General features: G+C 41.7%; 2 protein-coding genes and 1 long non-coding RNA gene across 3 annotated transcripts in view; 2 read left to right on the forward strand and 1 right to left on the reverse strand.

Annotated features, from left to right (window-relative positions):
* LOC135846711 (homeobox protein six1-like) overlaps positions 1-14,474 on the reverse strand; it is a 65,351-nt gene that overhangs the window by 27,713 nt on the left and 23,164 nt on the right. The gene's annotated exons all lie outside the window — the stretch shown is intronic.
* On the forward strand, positions 1,436-2,219 carry LOC135848198 (uncharacterized). The gene is made up of 3 exons (XR_010559329.1): positions 1,436-1,662; positions 1,744-1,963; positions 2,047-2,219. It is a non-coding gene; the product is annotated as an uncharacterized LOC135848198 (long non-coding RNA).
* On the forward strand, positions 3,524-7,096 carry LOC135846772 (mucin-5AC-like). Its single transcript, XM_065366054.1, has 2 exons — positions 3,524-3,911; positions 5,250-7,096. Exon 2 carries the CDS (start codon positions 5,252-5,254, stop codon positions 7,094-7,096), a length of 1,845 nt encoding a protein of 614 aa, XP_065222126.1. The 5' UTR covers positions 3,524-3,911; positions 5,250-5,251.

The following is a 14,474-nucleotide window of genomic DNA, read 5'->3' on the forward strand; positions in this document are numbered from 1 at the left end:
AGCTCAACAAAGAACTGAAAAACGCGATCAAGCCAGTACTTCAACAGCTACCGAACTACAAGTAGAAGTTGAAGTGCACAACCCACCGATTACTGAAACTGCAGTAAATGGTGAAGTGCCAACTGAACAACAGTTTACGGAATCAACATCCACTGATTTACGAGAGGAAGTTGATCCAAATGACTCAGCTCGAAATACCAATGCCACTGAGGAAACTCAGACGAGCACAGAGGATCAACTAGAATCCTCAACTTCGACTGGGGCATCCGCAGCCACACCCAAACAAAGTGCACAACTCGCTCCTTCTGTTAGGAAGCCGCGAGGTCGACCTCCAAAGACACCTAAAATTGTGACAAACGCCGCGGAGCCGCAACCTTCAATGTCGCAATCTCAAACAGGAGATTTGACGACAGAAGGAAGCGCACAACCGGCAAAAGATCCAAATAAATTGACTAAATCTCAAAGGAAATCTGAGAGAATCAAGGCACGCCTAATGCGTATGGGTCAAGAACCACCAAGAACCTACGATTTCCATCAGATTGTCCCATATCATTACTCTGAGAAAAGTCTTTACAAAAGTTACTTTATTGAAGACTCAGAACTTTCGCTCACAGAAGACTTACAAGAAGTTTTTACGGTGGAACCAAGAAACTTAGAGGTCAATAAAGTCACAGTTGAGATTAATCCTGAGGAAAATGAAATTAACATTTTCATTTCTCTCCCACCAGAATATAAACTGGAAGGGGAAATCATAAAGGTTGAAATTCCACCTCAGTGTGAAATACCTAGAAATGAAAATGCAATTGCTCAATTCCTAAAGAGTACAATTACCAACGCCATGAATGGCTGGTTACTTAATAAAATCTGAAATTAGTCAATTTATTTTGTAAAATCGTAACTGGAAATTTTGAACACTATAACCAAATAGTGACCAAAATACACCACAGACCAGGATTCGCCGAAATCCAAGTCACAATGTAAATTTATTTTGATTGGCAAAATTTCAAACAGGAAATTAAAACAATCAGAATGAATCACAAATACGAGAAAAAGTTTTAAATTTCAAATAATCAGTTTTGAAAATACAACCAAACATACGTAAACGCGGACTGGGGCATTTAAAATGATCAATTTCGAAAATAATTAGATTTTTGAATAATCACAAATCACGTATGCTCTATTACAAGTCTCGACAAGTTAAAATTCGGTAAAAGACTGAAATTTAACTACAGTATTGACCAAGTTTGGATTTCTTTCTAAGTTGAAATTCGGTAAAAAACTGAAGTTTAACTTTGAGAACCACTAAACACGTAAATATTCCACAAGGGAATAGTCACGTAATAGCCAATACTCGGTTTAGATAGCTAAAACGCGAAAATTTGAGTAAAATCTCAAAATTTTGAAAAATAACGCTATTCAAAGCGTTACGCGTTACGTTACGGGCAAAAACGTGAGCCACCGCATCCGCATGTACTCAGACGGAATAACACCGGCGAAAATGTGCTCTTATCACCATTTCATCACTTCGAAGGAAAGTTTGATTAATTTAGAAGTTGTTCTCAGCAAAGTTGTACTTTTGAGTAATTAAAGGCTACGTTGAAATTAACTAACGTGTTAATACACTCTTTAGCGATTTCTACAGTGCCAGCTGTATTGAAACGAGTAAGTAAACCTTCAATTACGTAGCATTTAGTCCAAACTAATATCAAACAATATACCAATCCGACTTCGATTTTTTAACAGAAAAATGGAAGCGGAAATGAACAACGGTGACCATAACAACCAAGAGCACACCATCGCCAACCAACGAATCCGTCAAACCTGCAAAATTACAAAAAGACATGGCGAAATATATCGAAAATGCTACGTGCAAAATGGTAACGGTCCAGAAACGATGAAATGGATCAAGTTAGAGTTCCTGCAATGGTGGGACGAGCTGACTGAAAATACGGATCATTACGAAGTATGTTCTGCCATTAAGGCGTTATTAATTGCACAAATGAACATAGATACTAATCTATCACGCTATTTGTTTGTTAAATCAAGGAGTAACTAGTTAATACGATAACGACGGCGTAGAAACTCCAGCGAATCGACGTATTTGCGGGTGAATCAGCGCACCAGATTGCGACGAATGAAACACATACAAGATGTGATCATTGTCGTGATAATTTTAGTCATATCATATTAATTTGCATTTTCGTACTTGTCTTTCATACCTTAAATATAGATGTATTATATACTGCTTGCTTTAATTAGTCATTCACACTCTCATTGCACAGCTTAACATTGCATACTTCGCCGAAAGTAAACAATGTACGCTCTCACACAGCTTAATTACACGCAAATGAACAAATGGATACTTCGTAGGAAGTAACCTAACGTTCAATATATGCCTCACATAATTAACAACTCAACCGCTTGAGAGTATTGTAATCAAACTCGATACTAATATCGTTCTCAATCGATTATTTAGCGCTCAAGAAAAAAGGGAAGCTGCAATTAAGCAATGATGAAGGCTGAAATGAAAAATACATCGAATAACTACAAATACAAATTCAGGTAACAACTCGAAGTTTATTTGTATACTAAATTATTCGATGATAAAAGCAAGCAACGTGAATATTACACATCAATGGTAAAGTGAATCTCTACAATGAATTCATCGCATTCGGTTTTCTTTTCAAAATGGTTAGCAACAAGCTACGTGAGTTGAAAATTACTCTAATAAGAGTTGGTTTCGAACTTATGATTAGATTTTGAAAGTTAGCATTACATCTACGATCAATTCACCGACGAGTGGAATGATTCTAACGTAAAAGAGCTACGAAGATGAAACCGAACGCTGATGCAAAATTTTCTTTATGGTAAAATAAAATATCACGTAAGTACCAATTACATACTTCAATGTAAGTAAGTAATGAGTACCAGACGATCTCTCAGAGTACAGATTGTTCAGATAGTGTTTATTTCCAAATTATAAAATGAGCTACGTAGACGAAACCGAACGTTACAGTAATTATCTTTCAGAATAATGACCGCTGAGTAAAAACTGGGTACTTCAACGTAAGTAAAACAGTAGGTACTTGGTGATTTGGTTTCGAACGCTAATTCTCCGGTTTAGTATTTTGAAAAATATTCCAAAGTGAGTAAAATTCAAAATTACAAATTAGCAGCGAACCAAATCAAATCATTCATAACTAACGAATAATTTAGTCAATTCAGATACGCAAATGAAAGATAATTTTAACGAACGTTCATTAGCAGAATACCTACGATCAATTTACCGGTGAGTAAAGTGATTGTAGCGAGGAAGAGCTACGTAGACGTAACCGGTCTCAATTAATAATGATTTTGCGAAATAAATTAGCTAGGAGAAGCCACGCAGAAAATACCGATGGTCTCTTAGTTTAAAATTTCAAAAACAGCTAAAAGAGCTACGAAACTGAAACCGATTATACGAAGACCAAATAACAGTACTAAATCAACCTAGATTTATGAATAATTAGCAGTAATAATTTATTTAGAAATTATGATCGCTAATAACGTTCACGTATTTTCATACAGATTCCAGATCGTATACGAAGGGCGAGCAAATTTTATCGTAGTATAAAATACCGCCAGCGGTACAAATGGAATATAGCAACGTTGCCAGACGTAGCATTTAGAAGTAGAAAATACAGGTACAGTGACTAATTATGTAGTCGTTTGAAATTGCCAGTATCAGTGTTAAGTAATACAATGTTTGTTTTTTCTCGATAAAACAACTACGAGTATGATGAAAATAATCAGATTTTCGCAACAGAAAGTAGCAGTTAAAAAGTAATCAAAAAAAAATAGAATTCGAATTGGAATAAATCAACAACTTGGCAACTTTATTCAGAAAGTTACCTTTGGAACTATTCGTACAGGTAAAACTTAGTTAGTATACTGAGATTCATGTACAAATCCATATGCCCTTTCTTAACACTGCAACTCAAAATTCGAAAAAACAAAATCACGAAAACGCAATTTTCTAACGCAGACAAGTTCGAAATGTTTTTCGAAATAATAGATTTTGAAATTCATTTTTCACATACATATGCCCTCATGTTTGCGAGAAAATTAGATTCGTGCATTGCACAGCGTTTTCGAGGCAATGAGAAATTTTTGAAATTAATTAAGAGCCCAAAATAAATAAAATTTTGTTGACTCGAAATTAGTTCAAATCTCAAAATGTAATTTTGAAAATTCCAAAACGTGAATAAAATGACCGAAATAACAGATTTTGGATATTTTTTCACGAAATTTTTGTAATACAGTAAAAGACTGTGACGCAAATTTCTTCGAACGAATACTTGGAAAAGACATAAATAAAAACCACAGGAGTAGTAATATTTAATTGATGACAAATAAAACTTTGAATAATAACAAAAACCACCAGCACGCAAATTTCAACCATCGAATCCGATAAAAGATTGGAATCGATGAAGAAATCTGACGCAATAATTTCGAGACAAAGAAAAAACGTGCATTTAGCAAAAGGCAGATGTTTTCTTTCGATGAAGAGAAAGCGACGTGACTCGTAGCGATAGCAAAATGGCTGACAGGCCGTTAAAAAATTCGATTTAATTGCGACGTAGTTTATCATAACAATAAAGACCGCCGAACTGCGCATTTAGGCGCACATTTTGACAAACCCGTTCCAGGAAAATCGGCGCCGTCTGATATTTTCTGCTTAGAACATTCTAGAAGGTTATAGTCAAAACCTGCCGTTCGAGCGCATTGCTACCAACACAACACCGAGTTCGACCAATCCCGTTCGCCGCCGCCGAGTAGCGAAGTGGGGGAAAGACTCGGCAGTTGGAAGCAACGACGAACCTGATCCAACTATCGAAATCATTATTTCGTTTCACATGCTACCGAGTACATGCCTTTGCTCTTGCTATATGTTTTGCTAATGCGTTTTTGAATCTTCGTATTCTGTCTTCGCGTCTTATTTTTGCGTTGCTATCGTAAGTAATTATTACTTATTTCGAGTATAGTATTTTCGTTTCTCGTTTCAATTTTAAATATTTGTCATCAGCTCCTGTGGTAAGTACAAACTCGTACGATTATTATGCTTTCACATTACTAAGCAGTGTTAACGTAAAAAACAATAGGCCCACCATGCCGATTTGTTTTCTAATCAATATTCAGAACTTATTTTGTCGCTAAATCGGTATTGCCTTACAACTTCGTTTAACACCTCGTCGCATTTCTGTTCACAGTGATGGCAGAATCTACGCATCTCGCATGCGATAAATGCGGTTTGGTGATTACATCACACGGCAAACAATATGGAGGCGATAAAAAGGTTCCCGAATCAATCTACATAACCAAATGCCAGCATCTTTACCATAAGAGCTGCATCATGAAAGCGATCAAAGACTCCGAACTCCGAGATCCTGCCGGCGTGCAGTTGACTCGGTGTACACATATCGGTTGTGAACGAGACGTGAAGGAGAGCATCTGCTACAAGGTAGAGGTAACTCGTATTCAGATCTCAACACCTGAACCTACGGGAGCCGCAACCGGCGAGTTGCAAGCTCTACGTAGGGAAATCGCTCAGCTGCATACCGACAGAGAACTACAACAAGATTTGTCCGAAGACATGTACAAGAAAATGTCAGATTTCGAAGTACAATTAACTGATGCTAATAATATGATCGCGAGTTTAAAAGCTCAATTGGAAACTACTACGGCGAAATACGAGGCACTTCGTAAAGCCAAAATGTCATCGCTATTCCCGAGCTCCACAGCGATAGCCAGTCACTTGAACCAGCAATCTGCAACCAGCTCGAATGCGACGACGCCAGCCTCGCTGCCGGCGGTTACGGCCACCTTACCGACGAATACGACGCCGATTTCGACGACCACTGCACCTACCGCGGCGACAAACGAGCTCTGCCAGGGGTTTGTACCGTCACCGTTCCCGCCACCACCTCCGGTCAACAACGGTACACCAAAGGTCACGCCGAAAGTTCCGAAGCCGTCAAAAAACGCGGAAAGAGGTATCCCCGCCCCCACGCCGGTGAGCGCAGGGATACCTCAAACAAACGCCGCTACCGTGAGCAACCTTACGCAAGGCCTCCACCGCCCGCCGCCCGGTTTCCCGATCATAACAGGCGCCGCAGCGAACGCCGCGACGAACGCTACGACGAACGCAGCGACGGACGCTACGACGAACGCTACGATAATCGACGGTACGACGAATACGAGCACCATCACGACGAACGCCGCTACGACAATCGCCCCACGGACACTCGCTCACGTCGAGGACGCGGCCGACGGGGCGCTTATTAGTTTCAAAATCCCGTTCGTGCAACCGGGTACAGCGCCGACTGTACCGGATGCAAGTTCCCACTCGCCGATTTCACCTTACTGGGATTTCCCGCAAAAGAAGGAAACAGACTACTGGGGAAGACCACTCGCTCAAAGTGGCGAGCAGTCGAACTCCAGCGCGCCTGATACCGCCAACACGCAGAATTCCGTTGATCCGAACGCGAATTTGAACGTACCGAATCAAGCCGAGAGTGCTCAACCAACGGCGAACCAGTCTCCGGCAGTTGTACCAAAAAAGAAAAAGCGGGCAAAACCGGGAAAACAGTCCAATACGAAAGCAAATCGAGACACCTTCGATTCACGATACCCGGAGGTAACGCACGAAGTGTTAGCGCCATTCTACCCAACGAATGCCTACCCGCAACACTTTTCGGTCTGCGGTTTGAAAATCGGCGAAGCAAAACCCGTTATGGCTCTGTTCGCGTACAAATATTGGATTGTAGGCGACATCCATGCTCATGGCATCATGCATGCGATTACGGAAGGCAAACCATACCATGACAACATAGATAAGCGCATGTATAAGCGCGACATGAAGATTTCGGAATTGATTGAGTTAATCGTCGAATTAAAACAAATCCCGAAAAATCTCATGATATCTATTGGCACGTTCGACATCTTCTCATTTACGCCACCGAATACCTTCGACTTAAATTTCCGGAAACTCATCGAAGTTTTAGGAGATAAAAAAGTCGAACAGGTAATCATGTTGCCTCCGAACGCAAGCGGCTGACTGCACAACAACACGTTCCGGCAAATTACACAAACATTCTCGTACAATTGGGGAACTGGAAAATTCCAGTATATGGTTGCGAGCCACTTACTCAACGACTTGAACCTGGAATTGGCATCAGTGGACGAGCTTGGCCCGAAATATACGAAAGCTACATACCAAAAAGTAGCAAACTGTATCGCAGCCGTATTTATTCCGGAACCAGTCATCGAAAAAAGCGATTCAACCGTCGAGTTGAATAACGCTAATAGCGCCGCATCGTCACCTGCAACGCCGCCGACATCAAAAGCGAAGCTTGATACGAACGTCGATTCGCAACAAACTTCCGCACCAGTGATGCCGCAGTTTAATCTACCCAAATCGTCGTTTCAGCAAAGCCCGAATGACATAGTAACCGACACCCTGTCACCATCCTACGTAAACCCGCAGTTGCAGCAGGCAACAGCGAATTACCTGGGAAATAAAGCAGTGGGCACGCCGCCATACCCCAAAGTGGGTACAGCGACACCTGGATGTCATCCGCTAGATCCGCGCAACCAAAAGGCGAAATCAACAACTTCAACGAAAGTTGAGATTTCACCATACAGTGGCTTGCACCTAACAAATGTAGGTTTTTCTGACGACGAACAGAAACCGCTTACCGACAAGGAGGTGATCGAACGCGCCAAAGTTCTCACTAAAATTCAAGCCGACGTAAAAGCTAGTAAAGCGAAAGAGCAGGAGCGACTAGCCGCAGATGCCAAATCGCGCGAATCGCTGAAGGAAAAGATGGAGTGGAAGAAAGAAGCTGACAATGCGAAAGCAGGCATCTCCTCGTCGAAGGAGAAACCAGCCCGCAATGTTTCTGAACAATCCGGGAACTCGTCGGAAGATTCAAGAAACAAGTCTAAGCAAAGCTCGTCTAAAACTCCATCCCGCGCAACCTCCAAAGCAAGAGAACGCTCCCGCTCAGAGCACCGATCGTCGAATAAATCAAAAGATCGCAAGGTAAAGTCGGGAGATGAGTCGTCCGTACTCAACACCGGTCTTAAACCTAACCCAACTATCGATAACGACAAATACATTGGGTTCTTGGTAAAAACTCCACCATTGGGCAAACCTCCTACCGAAACAGAGCGTCGAATGTACGAGATATTCGGCAATACCGATGGCGTACCTGAGCCTACCGACTCAACGACCTCTGCCTCTGCATCGGAAAGCGACACGACCAAAGCCGTTAAGTCAAAACCGCGCAAGTCACGCAGCGCGATAAAAACTAAGCTCTCGCCACCGCAAACGTTACTGACGTACATTCCGAGACAGCAGCGTGCAAAGCAGCTGCGAGTAAACGCAGCGCTTAAGCGCAACTTAGTCCTCAAAAAGGTATTCGGCACACAGTCTCAACCGAAAAAACAAACTGATGCCGAACATCCTACGACGGAAGGAACAGTCGGCACTCAGCCAAAGGTACTCGTGCCGAAGCTTGATTTAACAGAATCAACGCCGCATGAGAAACCAGTGAAAACGGTCGACTTAACCGGATCAACGTCGCTAACGGAGTCGGATAAACCGCTCAAAACAATCGACCTTACCAATACGGCAGATCCTTCCGCCGAGGAGGAACTACCTCAAGGAGCGCAGTCAGCCGAGCAGCGCATACTCACAAAGGTTGATACAGCGGTACAGGATACGACTCTAACTCTACATTCCGTCGAGAATGATGAGTTCACTACCATTCGACAAGTAGTGACCACCGTAGTCACTACTGAAGCGATCGAAACAACCGAGCCGGCACACCTCGTTGGTACTTATGATCTGACTAATGAGAGTCCTCGCAACGACGAAGAATCTCAACAGCCAGTATCACCACGCACCGAAGCAGCGCTCCTCGACGAAGGAGTACAGCAAACGGGCGTACCGGCAATCGAACCTTCAAATGACGATGAAGGTGAAGACGACGAGCAGGATGAAGACGACGAAGATCTTTAAACCTACTCGCGTTTTCTTTATAAATAGTTAAAAATTTTTTCTTTTGTTTGTTTTGTTTCGATCGTATTTCGTTCTCTTACATTTGCCAAAACACACTGTCGTAGTAGTAATAAGCTATACTGTATGACTTTTTGATATCAGAATACAAGATTTTGAATCAATGTCTTTTATTTACTTTGTCGAAATTATTTTGATTACAGCAATAATGAATATTCAAGAACGCTGGTGTGCCTTCAATGATATTTATTATATACTGCGCTTCGTCGACAGATTGGTGCACGCATTCACAGTAACGTATGCCTTATCTGAAAAAACTGCGCACATAAGCATTAAACGTCATAATCAAGATGACTGTTTCTATGTATCGACAATAACTCGTTCAATTGAACTCGACAAAGAGTATTTCATACTGTGGTTTGCACTGCTGTTACTTTACACAGACTTAATTTGGCAAATCTACCGGATTGAAAGCTCACAATCGTCGAATTGTTGAAACTTTCGACACATCAACTTTCGAACTCTTCTAATAGGAACTGATCGAAATTTACATTTATATCCCAATCGTCGAATTGGTGGTCTTTTCTCTTTTTACAAACTCGCCGTAGTTTGTTGAGTTTTTTACTACCAATTCTAATACTATAACTTTGTTCAACAGTGTTGAGAAAATGGTCTGCGTATTGAAAATGCCGGTAAGGCACTCGTTCCGAAAACCGTCGTTGGACGTGTTAAACGAGCCAGTCCGAAACAACGAAGTTCCTGTCCGGCCGTGGCCAATTATACCACCGTGGCACCCAGAGTTGAGACGTTTACTCGCACAGAACGATGACACCGTCGAGCGTCGTCAAAGGTTCCAGCCGAATATTCTCACTCGCCGGCCGCCAACTCCGGAAGTAACCGACATTATCACGCTAATGCCAAGCGGCGAAGAGCGGCGATATTATGAGATCACCCGCAATGCCAACGACGAGCCGCAACTTCAACCAATCCAGGGACCGGCAAATTCTACCGATCAGCGACAAATCACCTGGACTCAGGTTCATCGGCGATCAACGGCACGTCCCCTCAACCGATATGATTCCATCGTCGATGAGATACTCCAGTCGCGGTATGAGCCCGAGCCGAACACGGAATTCAATCGTCTACCGCTCAACGAAGCGCCAACGGCACATCCGTTCACGATCCTATTGGAACGCGTCACTCCGCCGCTCACTTACGTCGATGATATTCGGATCTCTCCGCAATGACCGTTTTTTCCGACACTACCTTTGTAAATACTTCGCTTAAAATTTGTTTTTCTTTGTTACATCTACCTGCGTGTAGATATTTCAAAGTTTAGTATCATTTTATTTTGTTTTTTGTATTTTTCTTTGTTAAGTCTGCCTGCGTGCAAATATTTCAAAGTTTTTATTGTTTTTATCATTCTCATCATGGATGTTATGTAAATATCATGTTAGAATTAATTTTTTTTTTTTTTTGTTTTCAAATTACATACCTACGTGTATGAATTTTCTGTTACTTGTATTTTCGTTTTGAACCAATTTTTAGAAGACTTAATTTTTTGTGATTGATGTATCACGGTGATGACGTTTTTGTTCCTTTGATTAGTATTAATTCTCTTTTGTAACATTTCGTATTATTTCTTGTTTGAATTTTCACCCAGTGATGTGTTTGTCACCTTAATTTGTTAGTTGTTTTGTATTTTTTACTTTTTTATGTTCTAGTATTAATTTTCGTTAATTTGTACATAGTTCCTACAAGCCGTTACTACCTCGTCGAAGGTAGAAACGACTTTATTATTAGTAACATCTTTGTTTGATTGTTTGCACTTTCGAAGAGTTTTTTACTTTATATTTTCTCTTTTCTATTTTGCAAACCCTTAATGCGATATCGTCGTATATTGCAACTGGTTAAGCGTGATGAATACTCGGCGAAGTAATCTCACGTGAACACCAATCGTTGAATTGATATTCCATACCCCGTGCAAACTCGAGAATTGATTTGCCAGAATCGATTGTCACGCAGTCTGATATTTTACCACCTCAGGATAAGATGGCGCATGAATCGACAAACAGGTTGATACTGTAAGCCGCAAAGTCTCTTTGAACGATATATGCAACACAACAGGTGTAGCAAGTTTAAAGAGCACTCTTTTTGTCCTGGTTGACATAGGATGCGTCATCGAACGCAACCATTTATTTATTTATTGGACCGCAGCCCTCAACAAGCAACAACGGGTCAGTTGAATGCGTATTATCCGACATTCAGGTTGGAAATGTAAGTCGCTCGCTCTCACAAGAACATTAAAATAAGAGGTACTCTGCCAAGGCACGAATCGGATACGCGATACCTATCGAGCCTCTCCCTTTCTAGAGTCTTAGATTGAGGCGAGCTCACGCTATCCGAACGTGACCTAAAATGAAGAATTATCACGCTTCCCGTCCAACCGAGACGGCGCGAGTTCCACTGGACAGAGTTCCGATGGCTCCGTGAATAATTCCAATTTCGTACGTAACGCAAGAACGTTACAAATGTTCAGAGAGCCAAAAGAATTACCGCGATGGTATTCGGGATTACCGCGGTGTAGTCCCTTTAAAAGATAAACTGACTTTCCTCTCAAATAAAACGATCAGTTGCAAAGCGCCTTATCCGACACTCAGGTTGGAAATATAAGTCGCAAGACTCCTAAAAGAACATTAATTTAGTAGGTACTCTGCCCTGGTATCGCGGGATATAAAGAAGCGACGGATTCGCGTTGTTTTCCTCGTGTTTTGTCGATACCTAAAACGACAACAGGTGCTCTGCCTGGGTAATACCAAAGTGGCTGTTAAAATTCTGCACGATTTTTTCGGAAACTTTGGGCCATTACCAAAAAGACAACAGGTACTCTGCCTGGGTAAACACCCACTATTTTTTCAACGCTGGGTGTTATTACCAAAAAATGACAGATAGTATCTCCACGAGGTGATACAATGTTCAGGGAGCACAATTACCGCGATGGTAATTAGAACTACCGCGGTGTAGTTCTCACATGATAAACTGATCGAGTCTTTCGAGCCATAGGAAAACGATCGTCGAATCGTATCTGAAAGCTCATTTCGGCCTTGTCACCTTGCTTGTAATGACAACCAGTTGAAGTATGCGCTTTAATCGACTATCAGGTCGGATTTTGTAAGCCGCTCGTAACACCTCCACTAGGAGCATATTAATAATTGGTTCTCTGCCACAGTACATCTATGCGCCAAGATGTTGAGAAATTGAGACATGTCACCATCAAATCGCGAGATCTTGAGGAGATTTGTGCTCAAAGATTTCTTCACCTTTGGGCTGTGTAGATGATATTACCGAAAATAGATGGTAACACATTAGGTGTTATATTAGTATGCTCGGAGAGTTTATTTTTACCGTGTTGGTATATGCAACTACCGTCGTGTAGATGCAAGGTATTATTTAACTGGTTCACGAATTACAGCAAGTTCAAAATTGGTAAATTAGTGGTCGAGGTTTACGAACCCATAACGCCCTGAAAAAAGGACATGCTATTAATTGGTACTCTGCCATGGAGGCATACCATGCCGACAACCTTGCGCAATGCAGCTTGTTCGAGAGCACGGTATTGCCATCTCCATTGCCAATGGAAAGAACCGCCTGCTAGGGCGATTGTTACCTTGATCATTGGCGATGTGATCCAAAAAATGAACTGTAACACACAAGGTGTTATACACGCATGTTCAAATCAGGAAGACCGCTGATCAGCACTCTTGGTCGTCGAACCAATTGAAACCCATCCAAAGGACATGCACTATTTCGGTTCTCTGCCTCGGTACTCACCTACCTAGTCAGCAAGCGGATACTTGTAACGTTACTCGAAGAAACAGACTCGGACAGTGACAGTTTACGGTTTCGCAGAAGACGAAGTAGTGAAGTTACCGAAAATGACCACGCGCCCATTCGCTGGAAAATAAATCGTTGTATTTGTCCCAGCGACTTGGCGATTGGAATCGAAAAGTAACATAGAAGATGTTGCAAGTATGTCCGAATGGGATGCTGACACCTAGGGAATTGAGAGGAACTTGGTAGCATGGTTTACGAACCATTTTTAAGAGCCGCATAAGAACATATTAATAATTGGTACTCTGCCACGGTACTCACCCCGTATCTGGAAGAAATCAGGCGTGGTCCTGGAGGATTCCGCGGTGGTGACGTTACCGAAAAAGACAGGTACGCTGCCTGATAAGTGCCACGACTTGCACGGAACCGGTTACGGGTTCCAACAGGAAATGTAGCGATGACTACCTTTCTGCAATTCATGACACACACGAAACCGATGACACAGCTTCAATTAAAGAAGCCAGTTTCTTTTCGTAGTTGGTGTTGTTCGAGCTTTCGTGTTATCAAAAATGCCAATTTTAACACAATTAAAGTGTTATAATATGTTCAGACGGACAACGCTGCAAGAAGGATATACTATAATCACAGGTTTCCCAGCCTGCGAATCCTCTGCGAGAATTGCAGAAATCGCTGTGTCATTATTTTGCATATCGATAATCGCGATCCGGCAGGCACGTGCCATTTTTCGCATTATCAACCTCAAAAAATGACAGATTTCTTGCAGATGTCGCAGCGAGTGATTTTGAAAAATGGAAGTAACATATAAGATGTTACAATCGTATATCCAAAGCAGCGAAACTACCAAGCACAAAATTGAAATATAGAATACCATTCTTTGATTATTACGCGGTACTACCCCTACATGAATTTGTTGTTGGGCCTTGATGGTCAAATTAATTTATTTTTCTTTTCTAAGTTATTCTTTACCGTATGCCTCTGCCATTCTCATCGTAGAAACGCAGGGGGGCAGGGGGACAGCTCCGCTGCCACGTACATGCATAGTATATCATGTTTTTATCCGTGCTTTTCTCCGCTGGTTACGCCATCGAGCAAACCTCAGAGGGGCATATGTGATATACTACTATGCCGTACGTGGTATGTATAGGGCTCGCCCACATGGTAACACTGCGTTGCACTAAGGCAACACTGCGTTGTATTCTCGTCAGCTAGCCATACGAGCCAAGCGACGAGAGTACAGAACGCCAGTAATGTATCCGAGTGCACGCGGGTATGTTATTCACGGTTAATGGGTTAATGCAGTCATTTAAGTATAAGTTTTACTCTCGAGTGTTAAGTGTTATATTTAGTGCTTTAGTTTTAGTTAGTTATTAGTGTAACCAATGAATAGACGAGAAGGAGTGATGATCTACTCGTCGCCACTCTGGGTAAGTACTTGCACATATCAGTGTGAATAAGTTAGATCTCCTTGCCAGAGGAGATCACTTATCCAAACCTACACCACAGTGTGTAACACCAACGTGTGTATATTTAGTTTAAGAAAGTGTCATGTTAACTAGTACAT

Source organism: Planococcus citri, chromosome 5 (genome assembly GCF_950023065.1).
Source record: "Planococcus citri chromosome 5, ihPlaCitr1.1, whole genome shotgun sequence".
In the NCBI taxonomy this organism is placed as follows: domain Eukaryota; kingdom Metazoa; phylum Arthropoda; class Insecta; order Hemiptera; family Pseudococcidae; genus Planococcus; species Planococcus citri.

What these genes read in the sequence shown, in the direction of transcription:
- LOC135846772 (XM_065366054.1), top strand. Translation starts at nt 5,252, where the DNA reads ATGGCAGAATCTACGCATCTCGCATGCGATAAATGCGGTTTGGTGATT.